The sequence below is a fragment of the Lathyrus oleraceus genome, chromosome 3 (assembly GCF_024323335.1).
Source record: "Lathyrus oleraceus cultivar Zhongwan6 chromosome 3, CAAS_Psat_ZW6_1.0, whole genome shotgun sequence".
Classification (NCBI taxonomy): domain Eukaryota; kingdom Viridiplantae; phylum Streptophyta; class Magnoliopsida; order Fabales; family Fabaceae; genus Lathyrus; species Lathyrus oleraceus.
This window is the reverse complement of record NC_066581.1, coordinates 100,989,553-101,004,351: the sequence shown is the minus strand read 5'-3', so window position 1 is coordinate 101,004,351 and position 14,799 is coordinate 100,989,553. Positions and strand designations below refer to the sequence as shown.

Genomic DNA, 14,799 nt, shown 5'->3' with positions numbered 1-14,799 from the left:
CCACATCGACTATAACATGTAATTAGTTGTAAATTTCTCTCAATATAATACAATCTATGTAATGCTTTTTATACACACGTTTTTTTTTCAAATGTCTCTCAGTCTCTTGTATTTTAACAACACCTTTTGCATAACCCACGAAGACGCACTTGTTCGACTACTTTGAATCAAGTTTGGATCGATCTTCACTGGATATATGCACATAACATGGACACCCAAAATCCTTATGTTTTCAAAATCAATATGATTACCTGTCCATACCTTATCTACAACCTTCCCATCAAATGAACCTCAATGGTGACCTGTTGATAAGATAATACACCATGTTAACTACTTCCACACAAATTCTCGCAAAATTTCCCCTTTCCACATTCAAGGTGTTAGTATTATCTTAACACGAGTATCCATAATATATGTCAAACCAAGAATGACACTTTCATCATAATAGAATACGTTAAACCCTATAAATTAAATTCAAACCATAGTCTTCTCCACCTTTGTGAGAGGAGATGTAAAGTTTGGATTCCATCGAGTCACTGCTAAATAATGGTCAAACAACATCCACAGACCTTCTCACACAATTTTCTCCCTATCTGCGAGCAGTTCACACTTGACCATAAAGAAACCATTGTCAACGTCCATGATCTCAAAACCTCCAATAAATTTCCACATCTTATTCAACCTATCTTTCATCAAATAATAATCCACATTCTTTCCAAGAAATACACACTTACTGAAAAAGCTTCTCATTCATTACAACCTTTTGTAGAAATTGTTTTTCTCATTCAAAAAAATTTCCATAAGTTCCTTTCTATCACAGTAGTGACTCCTTAAGATTCACAACAAAAAATATCGATAATTGTCCATTCACCCTAAAAAAATCTTCTTAAAAGTTTTATATAATTTAAAAAGTAATTTATAAAAAAAAATACTCTTTCCGTTCCTTTTCAAGTGTTATTTTATTTTTATTTTTTACACATACCAAAAAAGTTAATCATTATTGTTACATTTTCAACAACAATTTTTCTTTTATCTATAATATCCTTAATTATTTATTACATTATTTTTTGTCTGTATAATAATTATTTAAAATTAATTTTTACAAAATACAATTAATACTACCTTAAATTTTATAACTGACAATTAAAAAATAATAATTTAAAAAAAAAAAAGAGACACTTAGAAATGAACAAAGAAAATATTAAAATGGATTTAATTGAAATACACTGACAGGATAAAGAGATTTTACACCGTCAGTTCATCCTAGATGTTGGATATTAAAATAAATTTAACTTTTATGTTAAAAATCTATAAAATAATACAAATGAATAATAGTGATGAATCGACAGTGTAATTTTTTTTACACATAACGGACGGAGTATAATAATTAATCTCTATTAAAATTTATAAGAATGTCATATAAAAAGAAAAAATATATACACGTCAATGGGGCGAGCATTTTCGGTCGAAGTAGATTCAACTTTGATTTCAGTCATTCATCAGTTGAATCAAGTTAGGTTATTGGTTCGCAGTGAGTGAGACTACTCAATTCTTGATTTCTTCTCGTAACAACCAAGTCAAGATTCTTTTCTTCTTCTCTTCTTCTCGAGTCAAATTCATATCAGCGAGGGTTTAGAACTGAAATTCAATGTCTCAGACGAAGAAATTGACGCCGAATCTCGATCAGAGCAGCACCAAGTTGCTCAATCTCACTGTTCTCCAACGAATGGATCCATTCATCGACGAGATTCTCTTCACCGCCGCGCACGTCTCGTTCTACGATTTCAACATCGAAACCAGTCAGTGGAGTCGCAAAGATGTTGAAGGATCTCTGTTTGTCGTCAAGAGGTATAATATATTTCTATGCTTTCTTTCTCTTGCATTGTTATTCACTTGGATCTTGAATCGGTTATTCTGATTTTTGTTCAGGAATGCTCAACCGCAGTTTCAGTTTATCGTTATGAATCGCAGAAATACAGGTTCAGATTTGTTGAAATTTTACTGTTCTTCAGTTTTGGTATAAAGATCCTTTATATTTGTATAAGATCATGTTTTACTGTTTTGCTGATTGCGTTAAATTGAAACCTAATGAACTTGTTATTGTTGCCATTGCTGCGCAAATCTTAATTCCTGAACTAATAATATCCAAATGTAGTTACTGCTTAATATTAATTCCATGATAGGTAATCAATCAAACAGTTTATCTTTGATGTTATTGTCTGCTGATTTCTTCTAAATTAATTATCGTCACTATGAAATATATTTACTACTTTCTGCATCAAACAGTTTTACTGTCCCTGCTCTCTGCGTCGGTTGTGTGTATGTCTGAATCTGTGTCATCCATTCCCTATTTGATTTGACCACTTTCTGTGATGTTTGTTATGGCAGAAAATCTAGTGGAGAATCTATTGGATTTTGAGTATGAACTTAAAAATCCATACTTGTTATATCGGAATGCGTCGCAAGAAGTTAATGGTATATGGTTTTATAATGCAGAAGAATCTGAAGAAGTTGCAAATCTCTTTAATAGGTATGTTAGTTTTCCATGTCTGTTTATGCCATGTAATAAAAAATGCAGGATGGTTATTTGCTACTAATATAAATGTATATTTTTGCAAAATCAAATTTGCAGGATTCTTACTGCACACCCAAAGGAGCCTTCAAATACGACAGTGCCTTCTAACAAAAGGTCAGGATTTTTTGAATGTTTGTAATAACTTTAAGTTGTTTCTGTTTCTATCTCTCGGAATAGTATGCACGGTGCTTTAACTTCTTAAATGTTACATTTTATCCCAATGCGTTGCCTGCTGCGTACATGTTAAATGATTCAAAACAACAATATTTTTGTTATTCTGTTTGTGATGAAACTTGTGATTTCAAACCGGAAAACAACTTCATTTGATAAAAGTATTCAATGAGAAGGTCAATCATTCATGACAGTTGATTGTGCTTGTACAAACTTCAAACTGTCTATATATTTGATACCCCAACTTAATTACTATTGCATGTTATGCCTGATGTTTTTATACGCAGTAGTGAGTTTCAGGAACATGACCTAGTGTCACTCATAACCAAAAGCCCTGTAGAGTCATCTTCAGCTGCGGCTACTGCAACTGATGCTGTTGGAGATTCTGTATTGAAAAATTTCTTCAATGTATGCCATTAGCTGCATATCAATTTTTTATGGCTTTTTGCTGGATACTTTATCAATGTCAATTTTAAGTTTGGATTTTGATTTTATGATTATAGATGTCTCTGGCTTTAGAAACCTTTGATTTCAATTGTTGCAGGCACCTAAGTTTGCTGGACCTTATGCTTCTAATGTAGATAGTTTTCAGCAGCCCTACCATTCTGCGAGTGTCAATTCTACTGTTCCCGGTGTTTTTTTGCCTCCTGTACATTCTCTTCAAATGCCGTCTACTTCTTTTGAAAGAATTAACAGTGGCAATCCGGTTACGAATCTTGTTAAACCTTCCAATTTTCTTGCACCCAACCCTTTATTACCATTAATTCCACCTGTTTCTTCACCTGTGCCACCTAGTGCGGCTGTTCATCATTCCCAGAATCTGCCACACGAATATGGCACTCCACTGCTTCAACCCTTCCCACCACCTAGTCCTCCTTCTCTTACCCCTCTTTCTATCTCCATGCTAAATAGACCGGTTATCAGCAGGGATAAAGTCCGTGATGCACTTATATCACTGGTTCAGGTACTTCATGTTTTTTCCATTTTAGTGTTGTTCCATCCGTTGCATGAGCATTGATAATTTGATTGTATTTTTAAGTTGTAAATTGTTATTCAGTTACTCTTTTGGGGGTAATAACACTTTATGGCGATATTTGATCCATGTAGCGCCGATCCCACTTAGTGGGAATGAGATAAGATTTAGTTGTTGTCTTTTTTGGGGGTGGGGAGGGAAGTAAGGACTACTACCTACTGGTGTTGTGACCGACAATGGGTATTTAACATTGGAGCAATTCCCACTTCCGAATGTTTAGTACCATTTTTGGGTGAATAAGTTTAAGCTATAACTACTGCCCACTGGTTGTCAATTGCTAAAAGAGAAAATTTTGGTTGGAAGGATAATATAATTTAGTTAGGGCACAACATAGGCGGCCAATTTTTTTTTTTTTTTTTTTTTTTCGCACCCATCAGGCTTCCAAATACATTGAAAATAATGCTTTTTCTATAAGAAAGAAACTATTGATATTAAGATTGTTTCATGTAAGTTAGCAACAAAATCGAGAGATCTGCTATTGAGAAATAAGAGGCAAGGCCACAAAGTAAGAATTTTACAAATTTGATGGTTGAAAACTCTATTGCAAGTGTGATATTAGATTTTTGGTATGCATTTTTATAGTGTTTCATAATTCTTACTGCTTGTGTTTATAATTTTAATTTTTAAATTTAACCTCTACTTTACAAGAGAATTGAAGTAATAAAATTGCCATCTTTTTACAAAATAGAATGTATGTATAGGTGGTGAAATGATGAACATATGCTTTGTTTTACCCTTTCTGTGGGATGCTTAAATTTTCTTTTGGTCTGGTGTATAATCTTTCCAAACAGTTATTCACTGATGAAATTTTCTTGTGCCAGGAGGATAAATTCATTGACATGGTGTTTGAGACGTTACTGAAGACTCATAATTCATGAGTAATCGAACTTCAAAGGTTGGGTGAAAACAGCATATAAACTTAGTTCTGTATATGGTAGTTACTCTCCAACACATCTGACTCAACCATGGCATCCTTTTGTGTAACTTTAGTTTAGACTTTTGTCTGTCTGGTACTTTGGTCACAACTTTGCATATCTGTATTGGCCGCTTCCGCAGTACACTTCCAAAATTATATATGCACACTATCCTTGCCATTGAATTTCTGTATGTATACGGGGACAGTAATGGAAGAAAAGAAAGATTAAAATCTTAAATAATTTTAGTTTGATCAATTGGCTACTGTCCTTGCGCATACACAAATCTAATGGTAAAAACATTTCCATGTATTCTTACACTTCCAAACTCTAGTATGTTGTAGAAATAGCCATATTACTGTCAGTTTACTCCTAAAACTTCGTGGTACTTGTGCTCTTTTGCACAAATGTGGAGGTTCTATTGGTTGTTTCTGTATGTCAACTCTTTGTTATTGAGTAGTTGAGTTATCGGCCACATTGTGAATACTCAAATTTTGATAGTAATATAATGGAATAGGTTGTGTTGAGATAAAGATTATCATGCTATTTTGCTTTAAATTAGTTGCAGAATGCCAACAATTTGCATGGGAAAGTTGTGCATTTCATTACATTTACAGTTGTTTGCAATTGTAATACCCATTGGACCTACAGTTGTTTGCAATTGTAATACCCATTGGACCTACAGTTGTTTGCATGGGAAGATTATCTATTCAAAATTAGTAAGATATTTTGGTTATGGCTTTTAAGGATAGATGTTAAATAATCATCTCTGATAGATTGGGGTGGAGTTTAATGCTAAAGATCGCTCATTTTTATTGCCATACCTAGCAGTGGGGTTCTATTTGGTTTATTACACTAATTATTGTGTTGCACATTAATCCGACTTCTTTCTCTAACATGCATTTTTAGATTGTATAGATTGCAAAGTTTATTAAAACAGAACAAACTTAAATTTAATTATAGTTTTATTTATTTATTTATTTTATATTAATGTATAACTAAGTTCACTTTTCTACTGTATTTAATTGTAAGACGAATTAGAATATAGGATCTCTAAACTATATACGGTTAAAATTATCTACTGTTAACTCTAACACTTTGAATAAATTAAGAATACGCATTTGTTAGAGTTGAAACTTTGGATAAATTGAAAGTACTATGCAGAGATTCCAAAAGTTTATGACAGTCTTAAGTCTTAAGCGTGATTAATATTTGTCAAAAGTTTGTGAGACATGTAAAAGGGATGGTTCTTCCCTAGAGATACAATTTCAAGGCAATACTTCAACAAAATCCATTATCCAATTTGACAATAGGTGAAATAAATGCAAACAAGTCTAATGCGATGTTAGAATTACTCCATGTGATAAAATAGACAACTAACACAACAATAAATTGCTCAAAGTGGTAAGGAATATGAGTTTTTCCCTTTTTACAATTCTTTAAATACAAAGGAATAAGATATTATATGTTATTTATTATTTTTTATTCTAACAATTAGTGAATTGTTTTTGGCTCATTAAAGATTTATTGAGTTTAAGCAATTATAAATTTTTATTAAAGTTTGAAAGATGAATGAGGTCTTCGTTTGCGTAAGCTGAAAGTTATGAATAAAGCTTGTAGAATTGTGGAGTGAAGTGGTGTGGATCAAATATGAGAGAGATAACGATAGAAAGTATCCTTGTATGAAATCTAATGACTCAAGCTTTTCAAAAATATTATTAAGAGTTAGGAGAGCATGGAAGAACACTGTATCTGGCACATTGGTTATGGACAATCAGTGAGTGCTTGGGAAGATAGATGGATTGATTCCAATATCAGGATTGCGGATTTCAACTTAAATACTCCTCCACACCTTCAATTGGCTAAAGTGGATGATCTGGGGAGTAATGGAGTCAGTTGGAAGTGGGGTGAACTCAAAGAGTGGTTGCCGATGAAGATCATTAGAAGAATATCAAGTATGCTTCCCCTTTTTCTGAGGCAGGTCCGAATGTTAGAGCATGCATTGGTGAAGATGGAAATAGATACTCAGTTAGTATCATGTACCAATTTCTAGCTAAAGATGGTGATGTGAGTGACCCTGTGTGTTGGAGAGATGTTTGGAAAATTAATGCCATGGAGCGTGTTCGTCATTTTGTGTGGTTGTTGCACCATGATGGTCTACTTACAAATATGAAGAAGTCTCGAATGGGTCTTGGGAGCACCATGTGCAGACCCTGTGGTGTTATGGAAGAAGATGCTCTTCATGTGTTCCGGGATTGCCCGCGTGCAGTGGATCTCTGGCGTCCGACAGTTTCCGCTAACAATCATGGTGTTATTTTTTTGCAGGTGATTTAAAGGAGTGGCTTCAGTTAAATATGGTGAGCAATATGGGTTGGAATGACGGTCATGATTGAAGGATATTTCGGGTCAATGCTTGCTATGATCTCTGGAAATGGCACACTAGATCCATAATGATAATTTTAATCGTCCATCGTGCAAGGGAGTGAGTCTAATTAAATGGGAAGCTCCTCTGAGTGATTGGGTTAAGATGAACATCGATGGAGCCATGGACAAGGAAGGTAATTCAGGTTGCAGTGGCATTATCAGAGGCTCCGGTGGAGAGTGGCTTGGAGGATTTTCGAAAAATATAGGTATTTGTAGTGTGTACACTGCTGAATTTTGGGGGAGTGTAAGAAGGTTTAATGCTTTCTACAAACGTGGGATTCAAGTAGATTATTATCAAAATAGATTCTCAACAAGTGGTAAAGGATATCTCTTATCAATCTTCTTCCACAAAATTGGGCAGGAATTTATTAACCAAGATTAGAGCCTTCTTTCAACAAGGCATCAAACTTCTAATAAGGCATATATATCATAAAGCGAATATGTGCGCAGACGAAAGAATGAAATTCACCATCCAAATAGTTTGTCCAGTGTTAATGATTACCCATTCTTTATGACGATTTTGTTTGATAATGATTTAGTTGGGAAGCAATATCCCCGGCTTAATCCCGTTGTAGTTCTCTTTTTCGGGGCTTTGACTCTCCATGTAACAAAAAAAATTCTAGTTCTATTATTTGTCTTTACAACCTTTATAATGTAGTCTGAAAGACCGAGAGAGGAGGTAAAAATCTTATGGGAAACTTATAGACATTGATAAAAAATCATATAATTGTGTTCTTGGAATTTGGAAAATCTTTGAAGATATTTAAGAGGATTGAGAAACACTTATAAACACCTTAGACGTGTGTGGTTCATATATAGAAAGCTGAGAGGTTGAGAAACACTAAAATAAAAAATAAGATTTATTCTTAGAAACTTGAGTGACTATTTTCTTATAACTCGTTTATAATATCTTGTATCGGATTTTGGAAGTATAATGAATCAGAGAGCCACTCTTTTTCCTTAGAGTATATCGTTTGATTGAACTAAACAAATTATTGTGTTTCTTGTCTTTTATTTTCTCCGGATTTGTTGTGGATTTGCTTTCAATTTTGATAAGTTATTGTGTTGCTTTAAACCATTCATTTTGATTGTCATTGTTCTTTGTCCCCACACATCAATTTTTTTGACGTATTTAAACTTTAAATTCTTCAGAAATGTTTTAAATTATTTTATTAGTTTTTCACAACAAATTTATGTTGGTGTAAGCCCTAGAGGCCAATACTTTTGGTACTTGTATCGAATGATTTATTAATAATAAAAGGTTTTTTCTTTATTATGTTTGTTTAATAGTCCCTAGAATAGCTAGTCCGTTTAATGTATCAAGTGTGACTTGATCATGAGATCACATTAAACATAATGACACTATTCTTAAAGTATCCGTAGTCGAGCTTTATTGTGAAGTGGGATAACATTAAAGCATTAAGACTATTATGTATATAGACTGATGATCACATCTCATGGATCATGGATAAGGAGTTATCAAGTCTTAAACATATGTATGAATATTAAGAGTAATATTTATACTAGATTGATCCGCTATGAGAATACTATATATAATGTTATGCAAAGTGTCATAAGTTATTCTCATGCTGATAATGGTGTATACCACCCTTCGACCTGAAACCACTATGGACCCTAGATGTAGAGTCGAGTGCTTTATTGCTGATCAAACGTTGTCCGTAACTGGATAACCATAAAGACAGTTGATGGGTACTCCACGAAGCATGCTGAGGGACATGAGTGACCTAGATGGAATTTGCCCATCCTGCATAACAGGATAAATGTCTATGGGCCCAATATTGAATTGGACAAGGATGACACGGTCTATGCCTTGTGTTCAATATAGACATAAGGGCAAAAGGGTAATTATACACATAAGTATTATCGCAGAAGGATTTGTCTGATCACATGATATTTTCGTGTCTTGGGTAGCAGTGATGTGTTGCTAGATACCGCTCACTGTTTATTATGTTAAATGCGTGATTTAATATAATTGTCAACGCCGCGAAAACCTACAGGGTCACACATAAAGGACGGATTGATGAGAGATAGAGTAACTAAGGAACACCGTAAGGTACGGTGTACTTAAGTAGAATACGAAATATGGTAAGGTACCATGGGCTTAAGTGATTTTGGGCATATATTATAAGATATGGGCCAAAATACACTTAAGTGGGCTTTTTAGCTTGAAGCCCACACAAGTGGTTCTATAAATAGAACCCTTGTGCAGAAGCATTCATTGCGGTTGCATTATTTTCGTTTTCTCTCTCTCTCTCTCTCTCTCTCTCTCTCACTCACTCACTCAAAGCCTTCATTCGTACCAGCTAGCACTGAGATTGAAGGAATCCGTTCGTGTGGACTGAGTAGAGACGTTGTCATCGTTCAACGTTCGTGGTCGCTCCGTAGATCTGCATCAAAGGTTTTGATCGTCACAAGAGATCTATACCAAAGGTTTCAATCGTCACAAGAGGTAAATATTCTATCACTGATCATGACCATTCGTAAGGATCTCTAAAGGAGAATTTTTTTAATTTTCGTTGCGTTTTGGATCGCAATTCTCCTTCAATTTAACAATGGACGAGAACCACCCACTATTAGTATTCATGTAAAATATATTTTACAATAACTGAATACATTTATTAAGTAATTATAACATCAAGTCTTGTATGTCATGCTTTTGAAAATGAATTATTCGTCATATTTACAATCTCTTTTAATTACATTTTATAGGAGTACTTAAAATATTAATCCCATTATCATCCAAAAATTGTCTGAAATACTGTACCAATACAATATTGAGATATGTAATATAATCCAAGTTATGTGAGGCCCAAGCTCAAAGTTAATTAAGATTTAAGATTGTTATATTACTTAGTAGTCAAGTCACTTATGTGTATATAAATAGATACTTTATAATTTAGTTTAGTAACATAATCATTCTTCAATAATAATAATTCTTATGTCCTTATTCTCTCTCTTTCTCTCCTCACAAAAAGTTCCTCATGCACTAACAAATTGGTATCTAGAGCTCTAGTTAGATTCTTGATAGTGTTTTCAAGAATCACACACTGATGATCGTGTTTCCGGGATCGTGGGTTGTTAATCAATCACTGTAAAGATGAATGGTACTAATGACATTATGAATTTCTTTCTAATTCTTGAAGGAAATAATTGGATCTGATGGAGAAAACAGATGCAGTCCTTGTTCGACTTTCATGAAACCTAAGAAGTGGTTACTAATGGTGTCCCCGAGCTTGCTGAGAATGCAACCGATGCTCGGAGAGTCGCGCATAAGGAGTCGAAGAAGAAAGACATCAAGGCCGCGTATTGCATCAACCAGAGGTAGATTCGATGAATTTCGAAAAGATATCTCATGTAGAATCGGCGAAGGAGGCATGAGATATTCTTGTCAAGCACTATGAAGGAGGTGAGAAAGTCAAATTCGTCAAATTGCAAACTTTGCGACAACATCATGAATTGTTCTAGATGGGAGAAGATGAAAAGATTGCAGGCTATGTGTGGAAGGTGCATAATCTCGTCCATCTCATGTAGGATTGTGGTGAAAGCCTAACTGATGATAATTGAGAAGGTAATGCGTATGTTAACCTCTCACTTTGATTATGTTAGCGTAGATATTCAAGAATCTAACAATCTTGAAACTATAAAGTTAGAAGATTTGGTTGGTTTGTTGGAGGCACATGAGATTAGGATTGTCGAAAGGAAAGGGGTTCAAGATTTGATACAAGCACTACATACTCAGGAATGAAAGAAGCATGGTGGTTCCAACAAATTAAAAGGAAAAGAAGACAAGACTTAGAGCAAGAATTCTCGGTCGAGCCCTTAAAAGCATAAGGTCGATGATAGGGCTTCTGAATCTTCGAAAATAGGAGAAGGAAACTTCTATCAGAAAGACAACGAGAAAAAAGGTATATAGTGCTATAAATGTGAAAAGTGGGGTCACATGGAAAATAATTTTTGGTACAATAAAGACAAGGGAGTGACAAAAGGCAAGGAGGAAGGAGCAAACCTTACACACCAAGATTCAGATGATTATGAATATATAGTGGTTATGGCTGCAATTACAGATGACCATGTCGACTCCAAGGTTTGGTTCCTCAACTCAGAATGCTCGAATCACGTGACTGGTCGAAAAGTATGGTTAGAATATTTTGACTCGTCGAATAAGATCAAGGTCAAACTTGCTAATAATAGCTCGTTTCAAGTAGAAGGTACTAGTGACATAGTTATTCAAAGGAGAAATTAAGGAAAAACTATGATCAAAGATGTACTCTATGTACCTGGAATGAAGTGCAATATGCCAAGTGTTGGACAACTGATCGAAAAAGGTTTCTCATTGATTCTGAAAGACGAGCCTTTGAATCGTTCAACACTCTGAATAATTTGGTCTTGAAATCTACTTTTTCGAAGAATAGGACATTCAAGACCATGCTCATTTCGACTGAAGTATAGTGTATAAAAACTATTGTCGACCACAAGCATAATTGGTTATGGAATTTGAGGTTTAGAAATTTGAACTTTCAATCACTCAATCAACTGATTACTCAATATATGGTAGTTGGTATACCAAGTTTGGAGATGCCTAACAAACTTTGGGAAGGTTGTCTAGTCGGAAAACAATCTAGAAAGTCTTTCGTTTCGACTATGCCAATGAGATCCTCCTGCATGCTTGAAGTCATACATTTAGATGTATGTGGTCCTTTTGAGGATCATACCATTGGTGGAAACATGCATTTTGTTTCGTTTGTCGACGAGTTTAGCCGAAATTTGTAGATCTATATGATCAAGCGTAAGGACAAAGTATTCGAAATCGTTAAGAGATTCAAGATGTTTGTCTAAAACCAAAGTGAAAAGAAGATCAAAGTTCTGCGAACATTTGGAGGTGGCGAATACACATCCAATATGTTTGAAGAGTTTTGTGCAGAACATGGTGTCGATCATGAGGTAGCTGCTCAGTACACACCTCAATATAATGGATTTGCATAAATAAGAAACAATGCAAAATTGGATATGGCGAGATGCATGCTGAAGCAGAAGAATTTGCCAAAATCCTTACGGGGTGAAGTTGTTTCCGCAACTATTTATATTTTGAACAAGTGCCCTACCAAGAAGCTGAAGAACAAGGTTCCTGAAGAAGTTTGGAGTGACAAACAACCATCAGTGAGTCATCTGAAGATGTTAGGCTATATTTGTTACATCACCTAATCCTGCTTACGCTGGTGTACTAAGGATATGAAGCTTTGAGTAGTGAGTTATTTCGTGAGAGATAAGTTGTAGCGGCTTTGTTAATTCCCTATAGGGTTATAATGCTAAGATTATTCATACAAGACATCAAACATCAACAAAAGAGAAATAGGGGATTCTAAATACAACCTGACCGCTTTCGTAACTCTGTTTAAGCACTTATTTACTTTTCGCATTGCAAACTCGGAAAATTCCCCATTTTACTATTTTCTATACATTGCACATATTTTATCTTGTTCAAAAGCAGTTCATGTGGATTCGTCTTTTTATTATTGCGACACTATCAATACACTTGTCGAGAAGTCATCAAACACCAAGAAAGTCTAGATAATATATTGTATATGCAATAAAAAATGCTTTATCAACATCAAGTTTCGAAAATATTCAATTTTTTTGAATGGATATTAAATATTGATGACGAAAAAATGTTAGAGCCAAATGGTGGATATGTTGGGATTACCAATCTAGATAAGTTGTTTATATATGAATTTAATGATTAAGTGGATGTAATTGTTTCAAGTACATATCATAATTCAATAGATAATTCAAAGACTCTGGATATCTCAAAAATGACTATTTTTGTAACAACTCGTATAATATATATCAAGAATAATATCATACAAGTGTTAATAATTGGTACTGATCCAACATAAGTGCTGTAGCACCTCAAATTTGCACCTATCATTATGCATACATTTTCATATTAGGTCATAGCATATCATGATCCATTGCATAGCATTGCATTGCCTCTTTTTGCCTCAAGAGCAAGCAAATCAGAATTAGGTCAAACTAATCTCCTGATCAGTCAACCAAGCAAGCAAAGGAATTTCTCATTGAACCAAGGCCTTGGGGTTTGTCCAACAAGTTCACATGGCTTGGAGGTCTATTTGAAGTATTTTGGTCAAGGGTTGAGGGCTCAGAGGTCAGCAGTTCATACACAGACAGTCAAAAAACCTAAAAAAGTCAACTGTCAGTCAAAGCAGTGGATGGTGGTCATTCTTGTGGAATTTGGGCACCATGATCAATAATCAAGAGTTCATACAACTTGGGACATCATTTGAAGTCAAGTCCTCAAGGGATTAGGGTTTGGAAGTCATCAGTCAATGCATAATCAGTCAGAAACCCTAAAAGTCAAACTTGGTCAACTGTGGATTTAATCAGTGATTTGATGGATGGAATTGATTTGAAGGAGTTCATTCATGCTCACACAAGCCTCATATATCATGCCAAACCTCATCATGGAAGAATTTGAAGCCAGATCAAAAATTTCCCAAAACGGAAACTGGGCCTGTAACTGAAACTTGCCATAAATGGAAAGTCTTGATCCTCAAACTTACATTTTGATACAAGCCTCAAATGAATTTTTGCCCAACATGAAAGTTGAAGATCTTGTTCTCCCATTTCCAAAAAGTCCTAGAACTCTCAATTCCCATGTGTGGTTGGCAAGTTATGATCGAATCGATTTCAGAAAATCTTGAACTTCAAAGGGCCATATCTCCCAAACCGTTTGGCCAATTTTGGTGGGGTTTTTTCCTACAAGTCACATTTGATCCCCTCTTTCCAAAAATATAAATTTCATGTGCCAAAACTTCACCAATCAAAATGGCATATTTTGACCTTTTTCATTTAAATGCAAGTTTGACCAAGAGTTGACTTTTTGATTTAAACATTTTTTCAACATTTGGCCAATTGGAACAGCTCATAAATGTCATTTAGAATGTGTTTGCAAAGTCAAAATATGCAGTACATGAGGCCATGGTTTGGTTGCTTGAATTGTAAGAAAAGTACAATCTCACCATACTTGTCCATACCATCCACCATGCCTTGCCTTGTACCTCAAAAGAACAGCAATTATGCAGCATTTTTCTGTCATTTGAGACCTTATCTTGCAGCCAAAACCAACAACAATAGAAGGCCATGCTTAGTTGCTAAAAATTGGGCAAAAGTACATGTGTTCACCATGCTTCTACAACCACATCCATGAGCCATTGCTTTGACCACAAGACAGCAGAATTCATCATGTTTTTTCTGTCATTTTGAACACAATTGGCAGCCATCTTGATAGCAAAAAGGACAGAACTTGATTCACTTTTCAAGAGGATCATCTTGCTTGCATTTTAAAAAAGGATTGCCAAGAGGACAAGGACCTTGCCTTGGACTGTACTACCACCTAGCAGGGCCTTTCATTTTTCTTGCTGTCACTGGTAGCCAACTAGCATCCATCAAAAGGATACATTGGCATTTTGGAATTCACTTTTTTTCTGCTGAGATCAAAAAAGAAAAGGGACCCTGCTCTTGGCTTTGGATTTTTTCTGTCCAAAAGACAAATGCATAAAGTATCACATAGCAGACCAGCAAAAACTCTTACTCACCTTGTTTTGCATCTCAAAATGTTCTGTCCAAGCACAAAGTGACCAACC

General features: G+C 34.8%; 2 protein-coding genes across 3 annotated transcripts; both read left to right on the top strand.

The window, feature by feature from the left end:
* Window positions 1-1,440: 1,440 nt before the first annotated feature.
* LOC127125615 (mRNA-decapping enzyme-like protein) lies at window positions 1,441-5,226 on the top strand. Of its 2 annotated transcripts, none has more exons than XM_051054390.1 (7): window positions 1,441-1,848; window positions 1,930-1,979; window positions 2,389-2,530; window positions 2,633-2,689; window positions 3,034-3,154; window positions 3,291-3,710; window positions 4,601-5,226. In XM_051054390.1, the coding sequence occupies exons 1-7, from the start codon at window positions 1,649-1,651 to the stop codon at window positions 4,655-4,657; spliced, it is 1,047 nt and encodes a 348-aa protein (XP_050910347.1). In that variant the 5' UTR covers window positions 1,441-1,648; the 3' UTR covers window positions 4,658-5,226. The 2 variants fall into 2 exon arrangements, with proteins under 2 accessions (XP_050910347.1, XP_050910348.1); XM_051054391.1 differs by having other exon boundaries at window positions 1,442-1,848; window positions 3,037-3,154.
* Window positions 5,227-6,428: 1,202 nt separating this feature from the next.
* LOC127129904 (uncharacterized) lies at window positions 6,429-7,499 on the top strand. The gene is made up of 3 exons (XM_051059008.1): window positions 6,429-6,576; window positions 6,675-7,018; window positions 7,173-7,499. Exons 1-3 carry the CDS (start codon window positions 6,429-6,431, stop codon window positions 7,497-7,499), a joined length of 819 nt encoding a protein of 272 aa, XP_050914965.1.
* The last annotated feature ends 7,300 nt before the right edge of the window (window positions 7,500-14,799 follow it).

Excerpts from the sequence above, each read along its gene's own strand:
- LOC127125615 (XM_051054390.1), top strand. The coding sequence starts at position 1,649 with ATGTCTCAGACGAAGAAATTGACGCCGAATCTCGATCAGAGCAGCACC. Across the intron at positions 1,980-2,388 it reads TATGAATCGCAGAAATACAG|AAAATCTAGTGGAGAATCTA; the intron begins GTTCAGATTTGT and ends TTGTTATGGCAG. Across the intron at positions 2,690-3,033 it reads ACAGTGCCTTCTAACAAAAG|TAGTGAGTTTCAGGAACATG; the intron begins GTCAGGATTTTT and ends TTTTATACGCAG.
- LOC127129904 (XM_051059008.1), top strand. The coding sequence starts at position 6,429 with ATGGAAGAACACTGTATCTGGCACATTGGTTATGGACAATCAGTGAGT. Across the intron at positions 6,577-6,674 it reads TAAAGTGGATGATCTGGGGA|GTCCGAATGTTAGAGCATGC; the intron begins GTAATGGAGTCA and ends TTTCTGAGGCAG. Across the intron at positions 7,019-7,172 it reads ATGGTGTTATTTTTTTGCAG|GGAGTGAGTCTAATTAAATG; the intron begins GTGATTTAAAGG and ends CCATCGTGCAAG.